This window comes from Ceratotherium simum, chromosome 24, assembly GCF_057802395.1.
Source record: "Ceratotherium simum simum isolate JZ-2026a chromosome 24, ASM5780239v1, whole genome shotgun sequence".
In the NCBI taxonomy this organism is placed as follows: domain Eukaryota; kingdom Metazoa; phylum Chordata; class Mammalia; order Perissodactyla; family Rhinocerotidae; genus Ceratotherium; species Ceratotherium simum.
In genome coordinates, this window is record NC_141923.1 from 17,035,725 (window position 1) to 17,062,344 (window position 26,620).

The 26,620-nt window shown below is 39.7% G+C and overlaps 1 protein-coding gene across 2 annotated transcripts in view; it reads left to right on the forward strand.

The window, feature by feature from the left end:
- Positions 1-5,742: 5,742 nt before the first annotated feature.
- The window catches only part of GALC (galactosylceramidase), a 61,742-nt gene continuing 40,864 nt past the window's right edge, over positions 5,743-26,620 (forward strand). The window contains exons 1-6 of one of the 2 annotated variants that reach the window (XM_004426427.3): positions 5,743-5,937; positions 16,025-16,093; positions 16,342-16,405; positions 17,976-18,089; positions 20,904-21,043; positions 22,941-22,979. In XM_004426427.3, the coding sequence (XP_004426484.2) occupies positions 5,743-5,937; positions 16,025-16,093; positions 16,342-16,405; positions 17,976-18,089; positions 20,904-21,043; positions 22,941-22,979 (621 nt within the window). Of the gene's footprint in view, positions 5,938-15,851; positions 16,094-16,341; positions 16,406-17,975; positions 18,090-20,903; positions 21,044-22,940; positions 22,980-26,620 lie in introns of those variants that run through there. The other variant, XM_014784471.2, reaches the window with a different exon arrangement.

Below are 26,620 nucleotides of genomic sequence, written 5' to 3' on the forward strand. Positions count from 1 at the left end.
AAACTTAGTATGAAAAAAAGAGCACAAAATCTTTTGTTAATACATTTTTATACTAATTACATATTCGATGATAATATTTTGGATATTTGAGGTTAAATAAAATGTACCATTAAAATTAATTTCACCTGCTATTTTTTTTCTTTACTGTAGCTACTAAAAAGTTTCAAGTTACGTACGTGCTCTGCCTTATATTTGTTGGACAGCATAGTGCTAGATGTTTTTAAAACATCTTTTGAGTGGTGGGAACCTCTTGCGCTGTTATTTTCTTCATGCCTAGGACTTCGAATTAGGTGGACTCTCAAATTCTTCCCCTGGCAGCGTGAGGAAAAAGGTACTGACAATCCAAAGAAAAAGAGACATATCATGGGTGAAACATAGGAGGACAGCAAAACTTCCTGGAGTTCCTTTATTTGAGCAAATCCATGCAGTAAGGATTACTAACAAAAGAACTACAGGTGGCAAAGACAGTGTTTAAAGTGCGGAGGCAGAGGGATAAAGACATAGAGGCAGAGAATTCTTTGTGATGATCCCATCCCCTCTGGATTGTAACCTGGTGTATCAGTCAGGGGCCTTTCCTTCAGGCAACAGCACTGTCTGCGGCTAACCTGAGCAGAAAATGAATGACTTAGAAAGAAAGGATATGACACAGGATTGCTGCTGAGGCTGCAGAACCAGGCTTGTGAAATGGGCTAGAGCCAGAGGACCAGAAAGACAGCCCAGGTTACCCTGCCTGAGCAGTAGGCTCGGAGGGCACTTCTGACCCCACTGCTCCAGGCACTCGAGGCCCCTCTGATGCAGCCTCTATGTTGTTGCCTCCTCTGGACTGACATGGCTCCAGTGTGCTTTCTCAGCTGTCTCTACGCCTAAGCACTCTTCTAAGATCAAAGTCACAGATTGGAGGAACTGATTGGGGGAGCCTGGTCTCTGCCAGAGCTCGTGCTGCTGGGGGCAGGAAGAGGGAGGATCTGGCTTCTCCACTCTCACCAAGACTCGCACCATGGGGAACCAGCCACATGGGACGTGGGTTTGGATGACTGTACACAACAAAAATGAAAGAAAAAAATTCAGATCAGTACAAAGACAGGAATAATCCTTTTACTCAGGATTCTCTTAGTTTTTTCGAGAGCTGTAAACTCAAAAGTTATACTATAGTTAAATCTTTATGTCATTTGTTATTATTTATATAATAAACACTTCTATAGCATGTAGTATATGCTGGTCACTCTTCTAAGTGTTGTATGAATATTAACTCAGCTAACCTTCACATCAGCTAATGACTATCATCATCTCTGTTTATGGATGGGGAAACTGAAGCCTAAAAAATAAAGTAACTTGGCCAAAACCACACAACTAGTAGGTGGTAGGAGAGATTGGCAGCTATGCAGTCTGGGGCTCCAGGGCTGATATTCTAACTACTATACCACATTGCTCCTTACTATAGCAGTTTTTATCTGTAGTTATACTTGAGAAAATGTTTAGTAAGCAATATGTAATGTATTCCATTATGTGGAGTCTGTCTTCTGAAGTAGATTTATTGTCTTTATATAAAGCCCTGAGTTAACAGAACCCCTACACATATTTTAGAGAGACGTCACTAACACGGTGATGTAATTAACAATCACAATCAAGCAACTTATGTCAAAGTTGAAAAGATCAGATAAACAGGAGACATTACAGGATAGTTCACGAAGAGACAAAACTTTATACGGTAGTTCTCCCTCATCTACAGTGTTGCTTTCTGTGATTTCAGTTACCCATGTCAACTGCGGTCTGAAAGTATTAAATGGAAAATTCCAGAAATAAACAATTCATAAGTTTTAAATTGCACACCATTCTGAGCAGTGTGACGAAATTTCACACCGTCTGCTGTCCTGCCTGTGATGTGAATCATCTCTTCTTTGGATCCCCAACTACTGACATTATCTGCTCCTGACATCCAACCACCGACATCGTCATGGCTCGATGGTGATCCTCCTTCTCAGAATCATCATCAGGTCACCAGTAGCCTCATGCTATGGCACAATGCCTACGTCATTCACCTCACTTCATCTCATCGCATACACATTGTGATATCATTTCACATCACCACGAGAAGGGTGAGTACAGTACAATAAGATATTTTGAGAGAGAGACCACATTCACATAACTTTTATTGCAGTATAGTTATAATTGTTCTATTTTATTATTAGTTATTGTAATCTCTTACTGTGTCTAACTTATAAGTTAAACTTAATCATAGGTATGTATGTATAGGAAAAACCATAGTATATATAGGGTTTGGTAGTATCCTTGGTTTCAGGCATCCACCAGGGGTCTTGGAACATATCCTCCACGAATGAGGGGGGACTACTGAACACTTATGCCCCAGGGAACTCTTACTTTAAGGAGTTTCCAACTTCTTTTGTAAATAATCCCTTTTCTCTTATCCCCTTATATGATTATTATTGATTTTTTAAAGTCAAACTTTTGTTGTATCCAGATACTGAGTCATATTTAGACACCCAGGATATACAGGAATTTACCCATGTCTTCTAGTAAGGTTTCATTTTTTACTTTAGAGCTTTATTGATTTGGAGTTTATACTTAAGCGTCGTGTGAGGCATAGACCTAAAATTTGATCTTTTTCCAAACAGTTATCCAGTTGTCCCAACATCATGTTTTAAAGTATTTTTTCTTTTTTTTAAATTAATTAATTAATTTATTTATTTTCCCCCCAAAGCCCCAGTAGATAGTTGTATGTCATAGTTGCACATCCTTCTAGTTGCTGTATGTGGGACGCAGCCTCAGCGTGGCCAGAGAAGCAGTGCGTCGGTGCCTGCCCGGGATCTGAACCCGGGCTGCCAGCAGCGGAGCGCACGCACTTAACCGCTAAGCCACAGGGCCGGCCCCCAACATCATGTTTTAAAAAGTCCATCCTTTTGCCAGTGATTTAAGGCATCACCTTCACAGTGATTTTTTTTTTTTTAAGTTCAATTCAACTAATATATATAGAGTATCTACCATGAGTTGGATACTGGACTTTGAAGTGCCAGGAGAAAAAGACTCGGCCTCTGCCCTCGAGTTTCTGACTAATTCAGATTTCTAACAGTAAAGCTATTTCCTACAATGAGATGACAGACTGCATAGGACTTGATCAATAACTTTTCATTTAAAGGCAAGATCTCTCATCTTTCTCAAGAGACCATCTATTTTTGATCACATTTTTCACTTTAGAAAAATGAGAAATTTGCTGTGGCTAAAGTACAGTTATACTCAGAAATACTGCTTAGCTAAGAGAAAAAGAGTCCTTTTTTTTATAATTTTATTTTATTCCCCCCCCCCCAAAGACCCAGTAGATAGTTGTATGTCATAGCTGCATATCCTTCTAGTTGCTGTATGTGGGACGCGGCCTCAGCATGGCCGGAGAAGCAGTGCGTCAGTGCGCGCCTGGGATCGAACCCGGGCCGCCAGCAGCAGAGCGCGCACACTTAACCACTAAGCCACGGGGCCAGCCCAAGAGTCCTTACTTTTTAAACTCATCTGAGAATTGAGAACTGAGACAGACTCTTTTCCTAATGTCTGGTTTATCTCAGGGACTCCAAAACCACAGAAGCAAGGGCAGCTGGACACATGATCACTTGTCTGATAACTGCCATCTCTATTTATCTCACATCTTGAGCAAATCTGAGTGCTCTGCCCAGTAGTCCAGTGATCTCGCTTTCTCAGCTTGTATCTATTCCTTTTTTATTAGAAACTTTCTTGTCTAATGCTTTCCTGACCACAGATTAGAAACTTGAAACAAGAGATATTTTCTGTGGTAAGGAATTACTTTGGTATATGAACTAAGAGGAATCAGTGGTATGTCCTCTGGGGGTGATGACGCTTTTTCTTTAAATATTCTGCATTTCCTCTTCCACAAATATCACACATTACACAAATATTTGCGGAATGCCTTCCAAGTATAACATGCTGTGGTGCGCTACAGGATGACGTATGCTGGGTACTGATTTCAACTTCCCAATTTCACGTGTAGCGTATTTTCTTCTATTTTCACCTTGGTACTTCCCTTCTAGTCACATTATTATGCATATGATACATGCATACCTCAGATGTAAAATCTGAGGGTTGATAGGAATCTTAGCTTTAACTTGATTTATCATTTGTGGCTTGCATCTACAGGCGCTCCAGATAATGCTTAAAGTATTGTGTTAGAACAGATGGATCCAAGTGAGTTCTGGGAAAGTAAATCTATGGAAGTTGGACAGTTACTGACCTGTATCATAGAATGGTGGTGGTAGGGAAGGTAGAGAGTTCAGATATGTGCTGTACTGGAGAAAGAAGAAATGGAAGAAAACAAGCGGCCCATATATAAGGGATCATATAACTTATCATCCAAACCAGAACACTTCTCAGGGTGAAAGGGGCACTATTAATAATTATGTTGGTAGACTTTTGGTGGTGAACATGCTGTAGTCTACACGGAAGTCGAAATATAATGAGGTACACCTGAAATTTATATAATGTTATAAACCAATGTTACCTCAATAAAAAATTAATTAAAAAAAGGAAAAAATAATAATTATGTTGGGACAACAGTTATAGCTGGGACTGTCCTTGGTAAACCAGATTAGACCTACAGTAATTTAAGAAGAGAGAAAGAGCAGGTATAGCTATTGTCCATTAGGAACCTAGGGATATCAGAATGGCTTGATGAGTGTGTTTATGGGACTGCCAGACAAAGATTTCTCCTTCTAGCATAACTGTGGTCCTAAAACTTAAATTTAGGTTTGTGGTTAAGGGGCAAAATAATCTGATTCCCAATAGGACCCTGCAGACAAAGGCTTATGCGACCTATAGCCTTTGGATCTTGTCGTTTTGGTGTCTCCACGGCTTGTGCAGACACTGATAACCAATTCTACCGCTCTGCCAAGGGCGATTTTGGGATCAGAAATGCTTTCTCTGCAGCTTCTCAGAGTCTCTTCAATTTGCTCTACCACCAAGGAAATCAGAAATCTCAGACCAATGCTGGATGTGGCAGAAATCCCAGGACAATTCAAAACTTCCCTACCAATTTAGGGTTATCTGCCTGGTACGACTTCAACTGGCAGTGGACGGTAGTTTATGAAGCTAAAAGCTAAACATACAGAGTAGTTACCAGAATGGTGAACCTTGTCAGCTAACGTTTGCCAACTGTGTACCGCATTCAGCTAAAATTTACTGAGCGCCTACTACCTTACATGTATTTCATTTAATCCTACGTCCCCCATGCAGCTGCTCTTCTTGTTTCATAAGAGGAAATCAGGCTCACAAAGCTAAGTGGCTCGACCAAGCTGACAGCTGGACTGGGGCTCTGTAGGGGTTGCAAGCCTTGTCTTCCTTCTTGCACTGTCACCGATTGGCACGTGGTAGACACGCCCTGAGATGCTGGGGGAGGTCCATGGTGGGCCACTCACTTGCCCAGTTACCTTGGCAGCCCTTGGACATCCACCTGCCCTTCAATAAAGTGCTCCGGCAGGTGAGCCCGGAAGAGAGGCAGCGAAGCGAGTACACGTGAAGACCCGAGCCCGGCCCACACACGGTCGCGGTCAGACAAGACTTGCTCTGCCCCCCAACATCACTACCACTACGACGGCGGCGGCGGCGGCGGCGACGTGCGCCCCACACTCAAGATGGCGGCGGAGTCGTCAGCGGCCTCCTGCCCTTCTCCATCATGGCGGCGGCCGGACCCGCCTCCCTGGGCGCCGTAGTCATGTGACCCACACAATGGCTGAGAGCCTACTCCAGGCTTCCCGGCAACGCCGAGTGAAAGCCATGACGGCCGCCGCGGGTTCGGCGGGCCGCGCCGCGGTGCCCCTGCTGCTGTGCGCGCTGCTAGCGCCCGGCGGCGCGTACGTACTCGACGACTCCGACGGGCTGGGCCGGGAGTTCGACGGCGTCGGCGCGGTCAGCGGCGGCGGGGTGAGCGGCGGGCGGTGGGATGCGCCGGGCCCGCCCCGTCCCGCCCACAAGCCCCCGCGGCGCAGCCCCGCGTCTCGCCGCAGTCGGGTCGCGGTCTGGCTCCCGGCGGGCCACCCCGCAGCCGGCGGTCTGGGTCCCCCACCGATTCGGGGCTGGGACTGGCGCTTGCTCTTTTAAGGTGAACCTGTAGAGGCAGTTAGGTTTGACGGTGAGGATCTGGAGGTACGCCCAGTAAGTGACAGGTCTAGATAGTGTCAAGGCTGGGGCTCGAACCCTCGCCCTGAGCAGCGGGGCCTGGGCTCTCCTGGCCGCGGAGAGGGCATTCCGGGAGGGTCGCTCCAGAAATGGCCAGGGAGCCGGGAAGCAGCTCTGTCCAAGAGGATGCCCCAGTGGGAAGCTTTGGCTGTGCCTCTTCCTCTTTAGGGAGGTGGGTCGGGGAGTCAGAAGCCCAGGGCCACCAGTGCCGGGAGTGCAGAATAGGTTTTTGTTTGGAGCCACGATGGGTGCCTCAAGGCTTCTTTAGGAAGGGAAGAGGCCTGAAACTCCTGGGACTTTATTTTTATTTTTTTCCCCCAAAGCTCCAGTAGATAGTTGCATGTCATAGTTGCACATCCTTCTAGTTGCTTGGGACTTTTTTTTTTTAAATTAATGCAGGTATCAACTCATACTGAGTCTAGGATTGTTTACTGTTGAGGGACTGTGTTGCTCGGTTGGTCAAGGCCCAAGCGAGTGAGTTGCCCCCGGAAGGCTCAGTGCCCCGTCCCTCAGTGATGACTACTTTTGTGTGTGAGGAGGAGGAAACATTGGGTCAACAGCCGGGACTGTCTCACCACCTTTGGGGTGAATAAGAATCGCTCATGTGCTTGTTAAAATGCAGATTCTGGCCTCCTCCCGTCCCTCATTCTGACTTTGTAGTTCTCCGGTGGGGCCTGAGAATCTGCATTTTAGCAAATATACCAGTTGATTCTTATACTGGGTATCGAGACCTTTGTCTTGATAAAAGGATCTCTGGCTCAAGGGGTGAGTTGGTTTTTGTAAAATAGACTTTTAATTTTAGAATAGTTTTAGATTTACAGAAAAGTTGCCAAGACAATACAGAGTTCTCATATACCGTGCAGCCAGTTTCTCCTGTAATCAGTATCCCACACTGGTATAGTACATTTGTCACAACCAGTATTGATAACATTAATGAAAGTCCTTACTTTCCTTCATATTTTCTTAGTTTTTACCTAATGCACTTTTCCTATTCCAGGATCCCATCCAGGATACCAGTCGCCTCTAATTGGCGTGTCTCCTTAGGCACCTCTTGGCTGTGACAGTTGAGATGAGTTCTTATTATCTGGGCATTCCCTAAGATTTATGTAAAGGGAGATATAAGGGCCATTCCAGCTTTGTGCAAATTTGTGTAGGCACAGCTGGTAATTTTCTTAGCTCCCTGGTCATGCTGATAGGTGGCCTCCAAGTGTGGGAGCTTGCTTCAGTAGCATGATTGCTCTGGGCTCCTAACAAAATTTAATTGCTCCTGTCTCATGCTCTTTATAATTTTTGTATTGTTGTTCTTTCTATCCCCGTTTGTAACCTTTGGGGTTTATGGTGGCAGACGTTTGGGTGAGAGGGATTTTCTTTTTGTACCCCAGATCACAGCTGGAGCTGATTTTATTTGAAAACGTTAAGGCTGAACACTTGAGTGGGTTGTTTGTTAGGTTGAGTCAGATGGAGCTTGTATCCTCAGATACAATTCAGAACTAGTGTGAATGCTTGCTTGCTGGGTGGGTGTTTTGTGCTGATCTCAGCCTGTCGATAACCAATGTTGTAGCTGGACTGGCTCTTGTGCTTCTTTTTATGACTGCAGTACGCCCTCAGCAATAACCATCAAGAAACTTTGGGGAAAAAAAAAAAGATTTATTACTCACAGGTCCTGGAAAGCACCGGCACACGTGGGGCTACTCAGTGAGGTCATGGGTAGTGAAAGAGTGTGGCCTGGGGTTCTGCTTTTATTGGGGTTGAGGGTGGGGGCCTTAGCTTTCGCGGGCTCACTTTATTGGTGAATTTAAAACATAAGAGCAGGAATTTAAAGCACAGGAAGAAAAAATACAAGCAGCTCAAAATGGTCAGTTATTGAAATCAACCAAGATCGATAAACCAAAAAAGCCTAGTCTCCCACCCCCACCCTTACCGCTGGCAACGTGTTTATTCGAGATAGCCCTCCTTGAAGTGGGTGCCTTGGCAATCAAAGCCTAAGTCAGACACTTGCATTACAAAGAAGAAAAAAACAAACTGTCAGGGCTTACATTGTAAACCACCCTATGATGTCCAGGAATCAGAGTCAATGGTGAGGACGTTAACTGCCTGGGTAGCTGATTTGCTAAAAGTCAGGGGCAGGGCACTTTGTAACCCAGAAAGTACACATCTAAATAGGATTATAGAAGCAAATCCTATAATAATTATACAGGCAATAGTCTGAAGTCCAGTCCATAGCCATTGTCCCAAACTTGAAGTGTCCCACCATGAAACCAGTTCATTGATCTTGGGGTCCTAGGAATCTGTTCAAAGATGATAATATTGTGAAATATTTTAACATTTTAGGCCACTTGGTGTAAGTAGGTTTGAACCTGTCCTGAGTTGGTAGATGGCTTCATATCTCGTTGAACCAGTCTCTTAATCCTGACAACAGGATTGTCAGGATTGACAACAGGCAGTCTTGCAAGTGGGCTCCCAAAGTTAGGCCTACATGGTGAAAGTATTTGCATCAGGTTGTTTAATAAGAGGCATTTGTATGGAAAAAGTAGGAAAACAATGGTTAATGGTTAGAGCAGACTATAAACTCAGTCCGAGTCCTGAGGGTGGCCTGTGGAAAAGATTTCTAGTTGTAGGACTTGAAGTATCTTCAGATGGAGTAGGGGCAGAGAGTGGCAATCTGATAGATTTTCCTGGTTTGCAGTTTGAATGTCTTTGGTAATCTTTCTGTGGGGCCCATGCAGCAACAGGCACGAAGATTGTCCATACATGAACTGTTGTGATTTCTCTGAAGTTCTTATCAAGTCTTACTTTAGCTTGCACGGCTTCAGGAAAATAGCAGTTTTAGTTCTCCATGATTCCAAGCCAGAAGGGTGGAAGAAAAATTGGAAGCATTAGTTTGGAGAGCTGTAGCCAGATATTGGAGGAAATGAGAAGAATTCAGTATCCAGTCTAGTTTACAGGTAGAAAACAAACCTCAAAGGCAATTAACAGGACTAGAATCTGATATCCAGAAGGGTGTACTATAGTTTTCCATTGAAACATAATTCTTTTTTTCTCTATAGGCACTCTCACTTCTATCAGAGATAAAGTAAGACTAATTTATTTGCAAAATAAGTTTAGTCTTGTTAAACTTGGCCTGATTATTTACGTAAGTGCAGCAGGAATGGTGATTGACCATACAGGCTCTTTTAGGTCTGCTTTGATGGACCTTTTCACAAGGAATCTAGATTAGACTCTTAAAAGCCTCTTGAGGCTAGGAAGCCAAGCTGACTCACAATCAGATTTCATCTGCAATATCTGTAGATTTGGGTGAATTCCTCTCTTCTTGAGGTCCCCAAAATATCCTGTTTCCTGGGCCTGCCAGGAAGTGACCTTCCTTACTCACCTGGTAAGGCTGCTGAGAATCCTGTAAATAAGGTACCAGGCTGATTTTTCCAAGGGGCTTTATTGGCTCCATCAAGACAACCTTAGTTCCTTAAAGCTGTCTGGTCATATCTGAGTCTATGTACATCTCTCTCAAATATGACGTTCTAGTCAACAAAGCCTTGGTAATATAACCAATGTTTCCAATTTAGTCCTGTTACAAAGAGCAGATTCTTATTGAACTTGTGCAAATAACTATATTGTCATGAAAATAAGAATACTCCCTAAGAGTTTCTGAATGCTGGAGGGATCAGGTAGGGAGAAAATATACTTGTTTCATCTTTTTCACAAGGATATACTTGACCAAATTGCTGTAAATCATAGCTAGCTTAAGAAAAATGGTTTCCTTGAATCTGGAAAAAACAAAACATTAAAGAACCAACAGTGTGTCAAATAAAAAGTCATAAAAATTATAATCATCCTCATTGGTTCATTCAGTCCCATGTAATTAATTCTTGTTGATCTGGCTCTTTTGTTGGCAGTTTTATAAATCCTGGTTCTCCTTAGAGTTCTATAAATTCTTACTCAGTTCAGTGGTATGATCTGAAAGTTACCAGAACTCTGTACTTGTTAGAGTCCTTTGAAGCACCTTTGTAGAAACACTTTTGCAAAAGCATCAGAGTAAAACAATAACTGTCTGTAAATGACGAAAAGACTTAAAAATGGCCATGTTAAAGATCTGATGAGAGTTTATGACTATGCAATTGATAAGGAAATTTGGTTATTTCTGTGACATACATTTTAACAAAATAACTAGAATTACAAGGGATAACATTATACCGTGACATAGCAGATGTCTAGGAGTTTCATATAATTTCTGGAACATTTATTAATAACATATATCCATACAAATATAACCTAAAGAAGGTTTAGCATTACTTCTTATTTGACAATGCTTCGTTTGTAGTTTAGCCTATTAAATAAGCCTTATTAGTTTAACGTCTCTCTTTTTATAAGGAGAGGAAAAAAACCCTTTGAAATTTTCTAGGGACCCTCTGGAAAATCCCAAAGTTAGTTTGAGGTCAAAAAGACTTCATTTAGAATTTGATTTGGGAAGTTTCTCAAAAATATCAAAAGACTTTAGAGCTATTAAACAGGATCATAGGTCACTGTGAAACAATACTTTAGTTATCCATTTAACCAAAGTGACAATTAAAGACTTCACAGGCAATACAGAAAGTTACATAGTTGTAAAAAAAAAAAAAAAACTAGCTTTTTTAATAGGGAAGACTCAGTTTTCTCAAGTAATCAGAGATGTGGTAAAGGCAATGTGAAGCACAGGAAATTATTTTAATAAAACACAGAATCTTTGTTTCCTAGGCAGATTACTTAAAAGGTAAAGAAAAACCTTTCACAATCAAGAGCAGACCAATAGTCCAAGAAAATTTTGCCCTTTTATCAGCTGAAAGAAAATTAAGTTTTAGTTTTACATAGGTATACTAGTAAAGCATATTAAAAAAAAAAATCCTTCTGGTAAATTTATTTCATTTTTAGCTAACTTGACTACATGAGGTAAAATTCTCTCTCTCCCTCTTTCTCTCATTTTCCAGCTTTCTATATCCATTTAGTTTGTCTACTCTAGGGCAAAATTACTTTCATTTCCCCTAATAAAAATGGATCTCCATATCTTATACCTTTCTCAGCCAAAATACATCCTACTTCCCTTGCATAGAGAGGTATCCTTTATTATTTCTAGTAGTTTTAATTACATATATTAATTAGAATTCTTAACTCTCAGAAACCTTAATTTCTAGTGAAAACTAGAAAATAAGCAATTGTGAACTGTCTGTTATAATAGCATTCTGTAGATTGTCAAATTTATGAATACATTTCATTATTTCTAGGAGCATATGCCCCCTTTTTTTTGTAGTATAATTTTTCAGTGTAGCACAGGACATGTTTGCTAACAGATCCAAGTATCTGTAGTAAGAAATCAAAAGTAGATAAACCCATGTTCAATAATTAATGTTTCAGTGTTTTGTCTTATTTGGCAATGACTTATATAGTCAATGAATTTCCATCACTTAACTTAACCTAACAAAACTCTAAGGTTTCAAGTTACCAAAAAGACTTGGAGAACTATTTTTAAGTACATATTCCATAAGACGTAATTATTATTGAAAAGTGGATGCTTTAGCAATCAAAGCTTATGTCAGGCACTTGTATTGCCAAAAGAAAAAGCCAACTCTCAGGGCCTGCACTTCAGTGGATGACTTGGTCTGTAGCCTGATCACCGATCTGACCTGCTGTGGAAAAAAAAAATCTTTTCCATAACCAACCCAACTGATTCTTCTTGATCTTTACACTTTTATTACCTAATGTTGCAACCTCACTCATAGGTGCTGGCGCATATTTCAAGGTAACCTGTGGACTAATTGGCATGTATTTGTCCTTTGTTACCACCATTCTCCTTTTTATTTTTGTGGTTGAAACCTGAAATAGCCAATATTTCATAGAATGAAGACCCATCTGGCTTAATATCTTTTTTTTTTTGCTGGGAAAGATTCGCCATGAGGTAACATCTGTTGCCAATCTTCCTCTCTTTTTCTTTCCTCCCCAAAGCCCCAGTATATAGTTGTATATTCTAGTTGTAAGTCCTTCTAGTTCTTCTGTGTGAGCTGCCTCTACAGCATGGCTACTGACAGACGAGTGGTGTGGTTCCGTGCCCAGGAAATGAACCTGGTCTGCACAAGTGGAGTGTGCTGAACTTTTACCACTAGACCATGAGGTCTGACTCTGGCTTGATATCTTTACTTGTGATGTTAAGTCCAGTGTTTAAATTTGCTGAAAAATGGAGTATTTAGTTATTTTATGTTTATTTAGCTCAGTTTAAAATTATTACAATGAGAATTGTTTCATAACTCAGAGTAGGAGACTATTAAGTAATCAGATATGATATCCAACAATCATTAATGTCCCTTTGTATAGAGCATTACTCATCTTAGGAGCTCAGTAAATCCTGATTGAATGAAAATGGTTGCAACACTATATTTGCACACCACCTTAAACTTCTTTGTTGAGTCCCTGATACCTAGCACAGTTTGTGGCAGTATTTGGAATGTTCTCATTTAATCTTCATGTCAGATAGGGAAGGCAACATGGTGCATTGGTTAAGAAAGTGGACTTAAGAGCGGATTGTCCGGGGTCCGTTCTGGGCCCTGTCACTCACTCTACAGCCTTAGGCAGGTTATTTAACTTCTCTGTGCCTCAGTTTCTTTTATGGGGATACAGTGATACCTGCCTGGTAGGAGCCTTGTGAAGAAAGATGTAAAGTACTTACGATGGTGTCTGGCACATGACTAATTTTGGTTAATATCATCCTGTTTCAGAGATTAGAGAAGAGGAAGTTATCCCAAGGCCTTTGAATGAAAGACTTGTCCCCATCCTTCTTTCTGGGCTGGTTGTAAACAGCTGATTGTAATCCAGGCCTTATTCAGAGAGCGTGATTAGTAATATGGTAATTTGTTATTGCTTGATGGTGCATTTCGACATTTGATTATACTGCTCTTAACTGACTATTGCCATTGACTAGTGCTTTCACATTGAGTGCGACTATAGGCTTGCATAATGATGTGGTGTGTTTGCGGAAAGTTGGCACTTTCTGTGTTAAGGATAGGAGTACATAGAGGGCAAAATAACCCAGAAACAGCAAAATACAAGGTTCTAACAGCATAATGTAGGGCAGAAAGCATTGTTTACCTTGGGTCAGGGAGAGGTTAGTGTGCATATACAGTATTCATTCACTTAAGGAGTCCCTACTCTAATATTTGAGTCTGCTAGGCTGTAAGCTCTTTGAGAAGGGTGACTGTGTTTTTAAAAACAATCTGTGTGTACAATGCCTGCCATTTGTTGAGGGCTTCCTATGTGCCAGCTACTGTGCTAAGTCCTTACATACATCTTATTTTAGTCTTACAACAGCTGAATGAGTAAGATAACCCACTTTACTGTTATGGGGTCAACGTTTATTATTTAACCCGGTATTTAACCCAATAATTTGCCTTTGGTGTCAGAGTTTATAAATGGTGGAATCAGGACACAAGCTCCGTCTGACTCAAAGTCTCCTATCGTATGTTACCTGTACCAGTGCAACAAACCATAACATAAAAGATATTAAGTAAATTTTTATTGATTAAAAGAATGAGTGAGAATATGAACTTGAATAAGAAACAGTCCCTGTGCTCAAAGAACTTAGAGGTAAGACAGAAAAGAAAAGCAGAGCTTAGGGCGCAGAGTTAGAAGAGTTATGGTAGAGACACAGCCCTGGTGCCAAGGGAGTCCACAGGACAGGCACTTACATCCACCCAGTGGGGAGGAGCAGAAGGTATCCTTCCTTGAAGAGGTGGAGTATGAGCCAAAAGCTGAAGGATGACTTGGAATTGGCCAAATGAAGGCGTGGAATGCATTCCAGACAGAAGAAGAGAAAAAGTAGTTTGATATGTCTAGAGAGAAGGTGTGAGAGTGTCAGAGTTAGGATCCAAATAATTAAGAGATTTGGGTATAAAACTGAGTAATTTGAACTTTATCTTGAAAGCTCTTGGGGGAGGGGAGGTCTTGGCACGTTTGAACAGCATAGTTTCATGATTAGATTTGTGTTTTGGGAAGATTAATCTGGCAAGTAGTGTGGAGACTAGAACACTGGGAGGCAGATGGGAGACCCTAACAACATTTAGGCTATTCTAATCATTGAGGAGGGCCTAGAGGAAGGCAGTGGGGTTGAAGAGGAGGGAATGGATTTGAGAGATATTAAGGAGGTCTTGGTGACTGAAGATGGATAGGAAGTTTGGTGAAAGGGTGACTCTAAGTTTATGGTTTAGGCAGATGTTTTTTACTAGGATAGCAAATGCAGGAGAAGGAATAGATTTAGGAAAAAGTGCTATTTCTTTGAGGATGTGTTGAGGTTGAGGTGACTAGAGAGTCACTCCATGGACCTGTGTCTCAGTGACAGGGGCTGGGGAAGTTCTAGGTGTGAGGGAGATAGATATGGGCACCACCAGAATGTCAGTGGTGACATATAGGAGAGTAGAAAACAAATGTTGACCCCATAACAGTCAAGTATCTTGCCCTTGTCATGCACCTGGCAAGGTGTCAGTGGTTTGAACCTAGGGCTTGTCTGGCTTCCAAGCCTAGGCACATGCCACTGTTTCATGTGTTGGGGAAGAGGGAGAATCCCCCTTCGCCTTTTCCCTTGAGGTTCTTATGGCTGGCCAAATAATTAAAAGACAGGTTAGCAGGAGAAAATACTACCAAGTTTAATAACATGTATACATGGGAGAAACCAGGGAAACAGTTTCTCAACACAGTGGCCGAGGTTTTCATTAAATAGCATATTCAGGTAGACAAAGGAGGATGTTGGGGGTGGGGGAGGAGACAGCTCTGGAGGATTAACGGAAAGCACAGCAATCAAGGGTGTGTAGATTTAAGTCCTCTCCTTCCGTCCTGATAGGAGTTTCCAGAGATAAGGCTATCCCCCCTCTTCCCAGTACACAGAGGGAGATACCTTTACAAATGTAGGACGCTGCCAGTCTGTTCATACCCAGAGTTAAATTCCTTTAGGCAGTTAGTGGGGGAGGTCAAATGTCCATCAGGGAAAATAATCAAGGTAAGGAGATATATTTTGGAGTGGCCAAATTTTGATCTTCCACACATGTTAAAACCTAGCTCTTTCATTCCCCTTGCTTATATTGCTCCCCAAAGGACACATTATTGGTCAATTATTGGTTTTGCGATTTCTTTATACAAGCAGTCATCAGCCTGTGTTTAGGTGTGATCAAGTGTTGGTCCCTGAACCTTCCACTTCTGTCTTTCTGTGCATTTTGATGCCAATCTTGTATGAGGTTTGTTTAGCACAGCTTGGCCTGGGGATCATTGTGTGGTCATTCTTACTAGTGACAGACAGCCCTTATAAATTTCTAAGCAGGATGAGTAGACTGGTTGCTTCTTTCAGCATCGCTGCCTATAATATTCTCTTGCAAGATATTGAGGGGAAAAATAACCTGAAATTCATCGTTCCCATCCTGACCCCCAGATATTGTAGTTGACAAATGGTCCTAAGATATTGAACCTAAGTTTCATTTCTTCTAATAACCACTCTGTGAGTCAAGGTCCTCAAGATAAATTTGTAGTCATGAGGTTCATCAACAGACTCAGCAAACTTACCTCCCAGCCAACCCTCATCTCAGGGGAAGAGAAACTTGCTTGTTGCTTGGATTCTGTGTTTTAGCTATTGGATGAACAACAGTCTTATTTGCCCAATGATGGGCAAAGCAAAGGCAGGCAAGCAAATAAGCTGGGAAGTGACTTTCCACAGCTCAACTCTACCTAAGAGCTGGCTAACCATGGGTGTGCTAGGTGGAGTGCATAAGCACTATGAATAGGTATTCCTGATTGGATTTGTTTTATTCATCTTTTGAATTTTTTTTCTTAGGCAACCTCCCGTCTTCTAGTAAATTACCCAGAACCCTATCGTTCTCAAATATTGGATTTTCTGTTTAAGGTAATGAAAAAATAATTATTTATTGGTACCTGTGATATTTTAGAAACTGTACGGTATATTTCACCCATAGGATTTGTCACCTTCACAATTCTAGTTTTTTAAAAAATGGAAAATTGCTTTTGGAATAAGTTGCTTTTTATTTGGTTTTCTCATCCGTAACACCAAAGGCAGTAATTAGTAATTGTCTTGAAGTGCTTTGTCCTTCATGCAATGAAGCACAGTGTTAATACTGTCACTTCTTTCCCCAGCCAAACTTCGGTGCCTCTTTGCATATTCTAAAAGTCGAAATAGGTGGTGATGGGCAGACAACAGGTAGGAGTATTTGGGAAATGGGATTGTTTTCCCCCAACATTTGAATCTATACCTAAGCTTATGGGCTGTGATCTCAGAATATAAATGATACCACCATTTTTGATATCAATTATTGCTTAGTAGATTGTTTCTTATTGTTCCTTTTTTAGTCTAGTTATTTTTAAAAAATTATATCAAAAAATGAATTTTTCCATGAAAAACAGCGTTTGGATTTTAGATTGCCTATTTGGTTGAAGTAATCAGTGGTAGACAAATCCAGTTTTCTAAAAACTATATTCACTAAACAGAGCATAGGGATAGTTTGGAATTTCATTGAAAAGTTAGGAAAAGAAAGCTTTTAATGTTGTATAAAACGTGTAAGGTGTTATCAGCTTTAAATAAAGTGGTAAAAATATAAGTAATCAATATTTCAGTTATATAGCTTTTTTTATTTTAAAAACAAAATTATATTTAACCACTAAATCTTCAGTATTCATTGTCACCATTTTGATTGGCTTTGTGTACATATAGTCAATTAAAAGTTTATAGGGCTCTGGTTTCCAGGAAGAAGAAAAAGGAATTTAATTCTTTTAATGATTATATATAGCTTATTATTTATAGGTCAGATTCCATTATAGTGAACTATAGAGTATTGTCCATATACTAGTGTTCCTGTTAGTGATTTGGAAGTAATTTTTGTTAAACGAATATATCTGTGTATTCGTATTAGAGTTTAATTTGTGTTGAAAGAAAAAATGCAAATTAAAACAAAAGAAAACTCCTGTAACAAAAACTTTCCCCAAGCTATTGTAAGAGAACATGCATTTCATGGTGAAACCCTTTTATGCAGAATTGATAATGACTGGCCAGCTTCGTTTGCTGAAGCTACATTAGAAGTAGAGATACAGAAGCAGGTAGTTCTTGCGAATTCTGATGTTTACCTGTAAGAATAGAAGAGCAAGGGCCCCTGTCCTTGTGAGGTCCTTCTTAACAAGGGCAGATCTTTGTGAAGCCTGGTAACACGTGCGGACTCATGTCAGTTACCTACCTTGACACACTATAGAGGTTAGTATAGAATTTTTTATAACAGGGATGTGTACTCATTCCTTTTTTCTCAAAACTCTGTTGTCATGGTGTAACAAGGCATGTTATAGGCTCAAGGCATGGGGTGTGAGAATTGGGGCTTAAGAGCCCGGAGATTCACATCTAGGATTGAGAAGCTGGAAGCTGAGGTGATGTGAACGTAAAGTTGGACATGAGGATTTGAAAATCCCGGAGAGACCAACAGAAGGTAGTCCTGGGAATTTTCAATTATATGAGGTGATAACACTTCTCTTAACACTGCGTATAATAGAAAGTTGTGGTTTTCTTATTTAAGACCTTTACAATGAGTAGGATAATGAAAAAAGATGAAATAATATGCTTTGATGATCCGTCCTCAAGTTATATAAGATTATTCTTATTTGCGGTACTTCAGAATTGGAACTGGCATGGCATTTCTGTGAAATGAGTATATGTGTGTAGGGGAGAGTGGCCCTATGCAGCACCATTGATGGTGAGTTTCCTTCCTCTTATGCTCTCTCCCGTGCAGACGGCACTGAGCCCTCCCACATGCACTACGCGTTAGATGAGAATTATTTCCGAGGATATGAGTGGTGGTTAATGAAGGAAGCTAAGAAGCGGAACCCTAATATTACACTCATGGGTAAGAAGTGACGTCTGCCATGCTTTTGCAGTCTGTTTTCCTTTAACTTTTAAATTCTGAATCATCTATATGGAGTCTGTATTAATATTGAAGTGCTAATAGTGTTGTTAATATTACCCATATGCTACCAGCAGCAAACCATGTGCCAGACATAATCCTTTCTCTGCCCTTAGTATTATGTCTGGTCTTTATAATACCTCTGGACAAGGCATTACTCTTCTCATTTTACAGAAGGAGCAGTGGAGGCTTAGAGAGGTTATGCCACTGACTTAAGTTCAGATAGTAAACGGCAAAATAAGATTTATTTATTTATTTTTTATTTTTTTTTTGTGAGGGAGATCAGCCCTGAGCTATCATCCATGCTAATCCTCCTCTTTTTGCTGAGGAAGACCAGCTCTGAGCTAACATCTATTGCCAATCCTCCTCCTTTTTTTTCCCCAAAGCCGCAGTAGATAGTTGTATGTCATAGTTGCACATCCTTCTAGTTGCTGTATGTGGGACGCGGCCTCAGCATGGCCGGAGAAGCGGTGCGTCTGTGCGTGCCTGGGATCCGAATCCGGGCCGCCAGTAGCGGAGCGCACGCACTTAACCGCTAAGCCACGGGACAAAATAAGATTTAGAACCCAATTCCGTTCTGGGTTTTTTTGTGATGCTAAACTACTTTCCTTAACAAAATTTCTCATCAAAATTTGTAAAAGGGCAATACTATTTATAAAATTGTATATTACATCCGGCAGTATACCCCGATTTGCAAAATTGTGTGTTACATGCAATAGTAGACCTCATTTCTAGAAGAGGTACATACAAAAGTGTTTTTTGTTTGTTTGTTTTGAACCTCAGTGATGTAGTGGTCACTGTTCCAGACATTGGAGATACTGAACAGTCCAGCCCTCAATTCCTGCCCTTGAGGAGCTTAGGTTCTAGTGGCAGGATCGTTGGATGATTTCTCAAATGGGACTGTATTCATTTCCCAGTTCTCCTGTAGCAACGTACAGACCTGTCAAATATTTCAAACATCCACAGTGGTGGCGTACCATCATCTTTTGAAATGAATTTGATTTTTTAAAAAGACTTATGCATTCAGACTAAATTAAGTGAGATTAATGAGACGCATTTTATAGACTTGATTTCAAGTTATTTTTAAAACTCTTTTTCAACAATTGAATTAAGGGACAAGCATAGGTTTTTCCAAATTAAAAAAATGAGGAGTCAGTGTGTTCTTTCTAAATGGACTTTTGTAAGAGAGTCCAGAAATGTTCTGAGCAGTAAAAAGCATCATTGACTTCAGCACATACTCGCCCATGGGGCTGCTTTCAAGGTCAGTTCTCATTTAAATGTAGAAAATCTGGCATACCGAACCCTGTCCTAACAAGGAGTTGCAAAGGTTGGGCCTTCGGAATGTATTTGCATTTCATTGTTTTAAAATGTGCCATTATTTTAATGTCACATTTCTTACGTAAATACACTGAGACATACTTCCTGAGTTTAGAAAAATAAGCGTTTTGTCATTTTGTTTTTGATTTTGCAGTGGTGAGCTAGATTAGTAATATATATTAGTTAACAAACTCAACTGTTGAGCTTATTTTAATATATTAGCAACAGAATTAGGATTTAGAATTTAATTAGCGCTTCTGTTACTGGCATATTGGGTTTTTGTTGTCCCTCAGAATGGAAATCAAGAGAGACAATAACTGGAAGTTGGAAAGTAAAAGTTTATTAGCTTGTGCACAGGAGAGGCACAAGGGAGCCGGTGCGGAAAGGAAAGGGGCAGGTGTCTGGCTCCTTAGGGAGCGGGACTGTGGGGCTTTTACTAGGCAAAGGCTGAGGAGGAGCCTTGTCATGGCGTGTAGAGGGAGGGTTTTTCTTGCGCTTGGCTGTTGCTCCACATGCCACCACATGCATTGCATGTATCATTAGCATGCTAGCTCTCGGCCCCTGGGTGTCATTTTTACTATGGTAATTGGGCTAGGGTCACTTTCAGGGGACTTCTGGGTGCTAGGGTGCATGGGTAAGCCCCGGAAAGTCCGGAGGCTACAGAATATGGATCTTGGTGGTGTCTCTCTGATTCTCCTAGCTTGCTGATTGGTTAGGGGCCTTATCTTGTTAGGCCAAGGGCCTTGCAGATGACCCTGTCTCATTAGGCTGGTTCTTGTCTCACTTCTCTACTCTTCTCACTTTTTTACTTAAAAGTAATAATTAAGGTATTGGAAAAATGCAGATTATTTGATCTTTATCATTTAACAAATGTATATTTCCCTATTGAGTCATTGACATTTATATTGATAAAGGACGAACTAGTTTTGCTACATTTGATTACTTGACTAATTAATATTTTAAGTAGCCTTAAGTTATAAGAAGATGTACTAGTGAATGAGGAAGTTGTATTGTACTTATCTCATAGAAGTAGTTAAGCATAAGCTTCAAAACTCTTTGATTTGACCTTAGAGAACAGAAATTGAATACTGAACATCCTTATAGCAGGTGATGGGGATGTTAAGTTCAATTGTATGTTACATTTCTTTCTATTGGTAAGTGAGTACCAAGTTGAGAGAGGTGTTTGTTTTTGTCGTTTGTTTTTATTTTTTTCTTGAAAGACCATTTGGAATTATGGAATGTGACTCTAGGGATGAATAAGGAATAGTGTCCATAGACTGGAAGAGATTTTGAGAATTGGTGCATGGTATATAATCTTTCCTTTAGTCAGATCTGTATTGGCTTTTTGCTTAGCCTGTGTTCTTTTTGGTTTGTTTTGCTCTGTTTTTAATAGTGCCAGCACTGTTATACCCACAACACCTTTGCCTCTTCCTTCTGCAGGGTTGCCATGGTCATTCCCTGGATGGCTGGGAAAAGGTTTCAACTGGCCTTATGTAAATCTTCAGCTGACCGCCTACTATGTCGTGAGCTGGATTGTGGGCGCCAAGCATTATCATGATTTGGACATTGATTATATCGGGGTTAGTAATATATTTAGAGCATGATTAATTTTTGGACATTTATTTGTAATTTTTTCAAGTAATTTGATTCTGTGGCACTTTGTTGACTAGCCATTTTTTGTCATGAGACTAATTTGTTCTATTAGTGTCTGATAATAACATAAATTAACTACATGTCACCTTTTATTCCTCCTCTTTGCCCATCTAAATTCTTCTCACACTTGAAAACTGTACTTAAGTATATACCTTCTCTGAACTGTTTTTTTTTTAAATTTATTGTTGTTGTTTCGTTTTTAGTACCACCCCAGCTTAAATTCTCCTTCTTCAGAGCTTTCCCTAGTTTCTGTAGTTCATACAGCAATACTATGTTGACTATAGAGTTTAATGATTGATCTCATTTTGCTCTATGAGTCTTCTATTGTCCTAAACCGGGGGATGGTAGACTTTTCTTAAAGGACAAGAGAGTAAATATTTTAGGTTCTGTGGGTCAAAAGATATTATTAAGGATATTATGTAGGTAATTATATAACCATTTAAAATATAACCATTTAAAACTGTCAAAACCACTTTTAGCTCTCAGGCTATAAAAATACAAGTGGTGGGCCAGATTTGGCAGACTGGCTGAAATCTGCCTACCCGTGTTCTCAACTGTTATTTAACACCTTTTAATGATTTAAAAAATGCAAAACATGATGTCTTGTCCTTCCAGCTGCTCTGTTGGCAGGCTGGAGGCATGCCTCAGACCACATTGTGCCCTCCAGAGCCTTACACACGCACATAGTGGGTCTCCATACACTTTTATTTGTTAATATACCATCTGTCAAAGCTGATTTTAAAAATTTTCATGCAATCAATAAGCAATTATTGAGCTCCTATTGTGTTGCAGGCACTGTGACTATTATGTTCTAGAAATACCAGGATTAACAGGTTCTTGAGAATTCAGGGAGAGAGGTAGACACTGAAACAGATAAACTGCAGTTATCACAGGATGATATAGGACATGAGGATGAGCCAAGGGCTGTAGGAAGCCAGAAGCAGGAGTGTACTTGTTTTTGTTATCTTTCTCCAAATTATAACTGAAAATTGGTTTGTATTTTAGAACTTTCTTATACATTAGGGTACTTTTAACCCATGGTGAGACTAAATGTAGGTTTGGGTCTAATAGCATTCTATTATGGTAAAGTCACACTTCGGAAATGTTTCTGGTAGATAATGGGTGATTCACATCTCTTTAGACTCTTGATAATCACATGCTGTGGTGATGAGCTTCTTGGATAAGAAACTCTTTCCTGTATCACTGGACTCGAGGCCTATCCTTGTCATTAACAGTTTTCTCAGCTGCACAGTGAAAGTCATGGATGTTTTCTTTCAACTCCCAAACCTCATGCTTCATGATTCTAAACCTAAGAGATTTGTGTGTGTTCCTTTTATGCCCATTAAGAGTTTGCTTTTGTGATGTAGCACATCATTGTGATTCTCTCTGTGTGCTAACAAAATCACTGCTGTGCTGTGTTCATAATACTTGGCTTTCAGCTGTGCCCATAGGGATCCAGTAAGAATTATTACAACAATCCTTATGTCTGCTAGGTCTCCAGGACCTAGTATAGTTCCTTCCACACATTGTGTTGTCAATATTTGTTGAATGATTGAATGAATATTCCATTTTTAGAAATCTCTGGAATAAGTAATTTTTTGAAAAAACCCCACCAAATGTTTTAAGATTTTCAAAAATAATTTCAAAAAGTTGTGTTGTCTTATAAATATCTATAAATTCTGTAACAGAACGTTCCATAAAGTAAGAAAAATGGCTTTTCAGATGATATGAGAGACGATGAGGGAAGTGACATCTTAATGATAATGTCTACTTTCTGACACTTAAAAACTTTCAATTCAGGCTTTTTGACTTCTTCTTTTGCAGATTTGGAATGAGAGGACATTTGACACCAATTATATCAAGGTCTGTACAACTTTCAAATCTTTTTATCTTTAAGTTATTAGTGAATAATTCTTTTATGGCTCCGTGGAAATTAGTAGTAGGAACACTGTATTTTTTACAGCACAGTTATTTATTTTGTTAGTTGTGACATAAAATTCAAGCAAAATCTTAATAATGTTTATATTCCCAATATTGAAACATATATAATTCCGTGTAAGCCCTGAATTGCCTTTGTCTGAAGACAATTTCCTATTGTTGGGATTTCCTATTTTATTGTGTGGAATTTCCTATTTTAAAATTCATTATTTGTGGTATTGTGATAATCAGTATAAAAACAACTGTGTTATTTTAGACTTTTGGGACTTGAAGAAATGTAGCTTTTTTCTTTCATTATGTCAAAATTTCTAGTATATCGTCTCATTCTTGTTTTCTTTGGAATGCCTATTATATTGGAGTGTGTTACATGTTTCTGTATTTGATTAGCAAACAGGTAGCAAATAATATTTGCAAAGGTGTGTTATTTTGGAACCAATTTTCCTAAATATTTATCTCCATTTAATTCTCACTGCCTCCCTTATGAGGTAACTACTATTATTGCTATTTTTCAGGAAAGGAAAAGCTGAGAATAATAACCTTTTCTGTCATTGGAAAACAAATGGCAATTTAACTTTCAGGTGGAGATATTCACTAGTTTACTTTTCAGTTCCTTTTGTCTTGTTTTATGTGTATTTTCCCTAAGAAATATAATTTATGGTTATATTTTGTTTCAGGTTTTAAAAAAATTTCTTCAAATTGAGTGTCTTATGTTTTTAAGTAGGTAATATCCACTAAATTTATTTATTCATTCAATCAGCAAGCATTTACTCAACACCTAGTTTGTCAGGTATTGTGCACACTTGGAATACAAGGAATAAAACTTATGTTTCTGCCCAAAGGAGTTCACATATGGGGGGCGATGGAGTCCCATATGGACGGCTAAAATATTGGTCATAATTTCTCTAGCAGCATAATGCATATACAGGGATGTCCGAAGGTGCAGAGAGGAGATGACACCTCTGCCCAGGTGGATTAGGGAAGTCTATTAGAGGAGGTGACATGTAGTTGGAATCTTCAAGGTGGGATAGATAGGAACCAAGTTGCTAAAGCAGGGGAATGACACTGCAAAGAAGTGAAGACTGAGAGGTAAAGGGATTGGGGGAAAGATGGATTAGACAAGGGAGGAAAAGTGGGCGAACTGAGCCATTAGTAGGCCAATATGTTTGCTGGAGTAACTGCACATTTTAACTAATCTGTAGTTGTGGGATTTGATAGGTTGGATTGCAGCCAGAGCCAGGTACCTCAAGGTGAGCTGCAGGCTGCAGGCATTCCCACTGGAGTGGTGAGAGTGTGGGGGTTGGGTGGGGTGGTTGTGGGAGGTGGGGCAGTGAAGCACTAGGGTTGTTACTGGAAAATTGTGACTGCTGTGAGTACAGGTCTGATGAGAGCAGCAAGGGCACAGAGAGAAGCCACATTAGTGCATATGTACTGTGTACAACCCTGTAGTCAGGTGGATGGTGGTGCTGCAGAGTCCTAATAGTGAAGTGATCAACTTTTTATTTACTCCGATTTGACATTTCACAGCTTATTATTTTTTTTTCTTTTGTGATTATACATGTGTCTCTGTAGTTGTGTTCATTTCATTTGAAGGAAGCATTAGAATCTGGTTACCTTTTTCTTTTAAACTAATGATCTGCAACTGAGGTGGTTGTTTTATTTTATTTTATTTTTTTTACTGTTAAGTGTCTGTTGCTGATTCTATTGTGTTCTAATTCAGCTTAGCTGGTTTGAACGATTAATTGCTGTTCTAAGACTCGTCATCAGTGTTTTAAACAGTTCAGACTTCATTTCCTTTTGTCTCAACCTTTAGTTTACCTGCAGTAAAATATCTGAGGATGTAAAAACTTTTAATTTGTGTTTGCCATTTTTGTAGCGAGATTTTATTGGAATCTGTGTCCTGTTTGTTAAAATGCCTATTGGGAAGAGTTCAATAATGGCACATGAATGTAGGTGTTCAGGTTTGATAAGCTTAATGAATACTTATTCCATGTAGTATAGTAAGATGGCCCCTGGCAATAACAAACATTTGTTTTTAAGAGTAGAAATAAATACAATACAAACAAGCAATTTATGTAAAGACGGCAGAGCTATTATTTCTTTTAAGTTTATTTTTGCTATTTATCTTGTTTTTATGATTTATTCTGATTTTCAGTGATGTGGTTTTTAAATTGTGTCTGGAAAGTCCCATCTAGGGTCTGAGGGTGGTGGGTGGAAATGGATGTGTGAGTCTGTGGGACCTCACTCAGTTCAACCAGAACAGCTTCCCTTTCATTTATCTTATAAATAGGGTTTCCATCTAAGCTTTTTTTGGAGGAAGTGAAAGGTTCCACAATAAAAGCAACGTTTGAAAATATATTAGATAAAGCTTTGCTCAACAAATACTGCTATTCATACTGACTTTGGGATGGAGACTTTATAAAACACAGCTTATAGACTTGTATATTTTGGAGTGTTATTCAAATATATACTATATGTAAAAGTCAGCAGTCTTAGAGGTGATGATCTAGGAATAGCACTAGAAAAACTAGGTATATAGTGATAAATGCAAATTTGACTACGTTGCTCTCCCTCCTTTCTGTAAGAATAAGAGAGAATTTCAGGGTGATGAAACTCAAGATTGGTTTCTTAGTAGAGGGATAGGGATTCTCAATCTTATTGAATCTTGAGAGTTGGTCTCTATTTACTATGAAGGATCTCTCCAGATAGCTTCCAGGGTGCCCTAGGACTCAACTGACCTTGTCTGAAAGATGAACTTGGATTGCTACTCTACTTCTCATCTCTTTTTCTAAAATACCGGAGGACATCAGTTCTAAGAAACCATCCATTTTAAATACAACATGGAATTGATTAGAGCTTTTACTATTTGCCTTCTAAAAGAGCACATTACTTGGAAAATTCCCTAATTCAGAGAAGTTAGAATGTGAAAAGAGAGCTTGTGAAGTTCTTTGTTCTTTCTTATCTTAATTACTTAATTAATTACACCGCTATTTCTTGAGCACCTGCTACTTTGAGCCAGACAGTTCCAAGTGCTTGGGTGTAGAGCACCGGGCTTATTCAAACCCATTTCTCAAGAACCACTTCTGTTCTGAAATCGGATCCTTCTGCTCCTGGCTAAAATGATGTCCCTTTTCTCTGCTCTTGTTGTACCTTTTGGCAATCCATACCTTTTGGTAAGTACCTGTTCTCTGGTTTTCTAGTACATGCTGTTAGTTTTAGTGTCCTGGTGAGTGTCTTTGCCAACCTAAGGGTGAGGACCCCATCTTGTGCTTCTTTTCGAGTCCTCATGGGGCCCAAGTACAGTACTAAATACCAGAGTAGGTATCTGTGCTTTGTTGATTTATTTCCTGGTAGAATTTAGCTTGTTACTTTTAATTTTCCTGGGCAGATAGTCTTACAGGTAGATTTCATCGCCTGTCCTGTCTATATGTGTGAAAGACTTGAGGGTAACAATGGAATATTTCTTATTTCTACTTCTAGTAATATTACAAAGTATTAAGAAGTGTAATATTTTCAGTAATGGCAGAATATTTAAATACATTGCAAAATACTCAAAATAAGATGATATG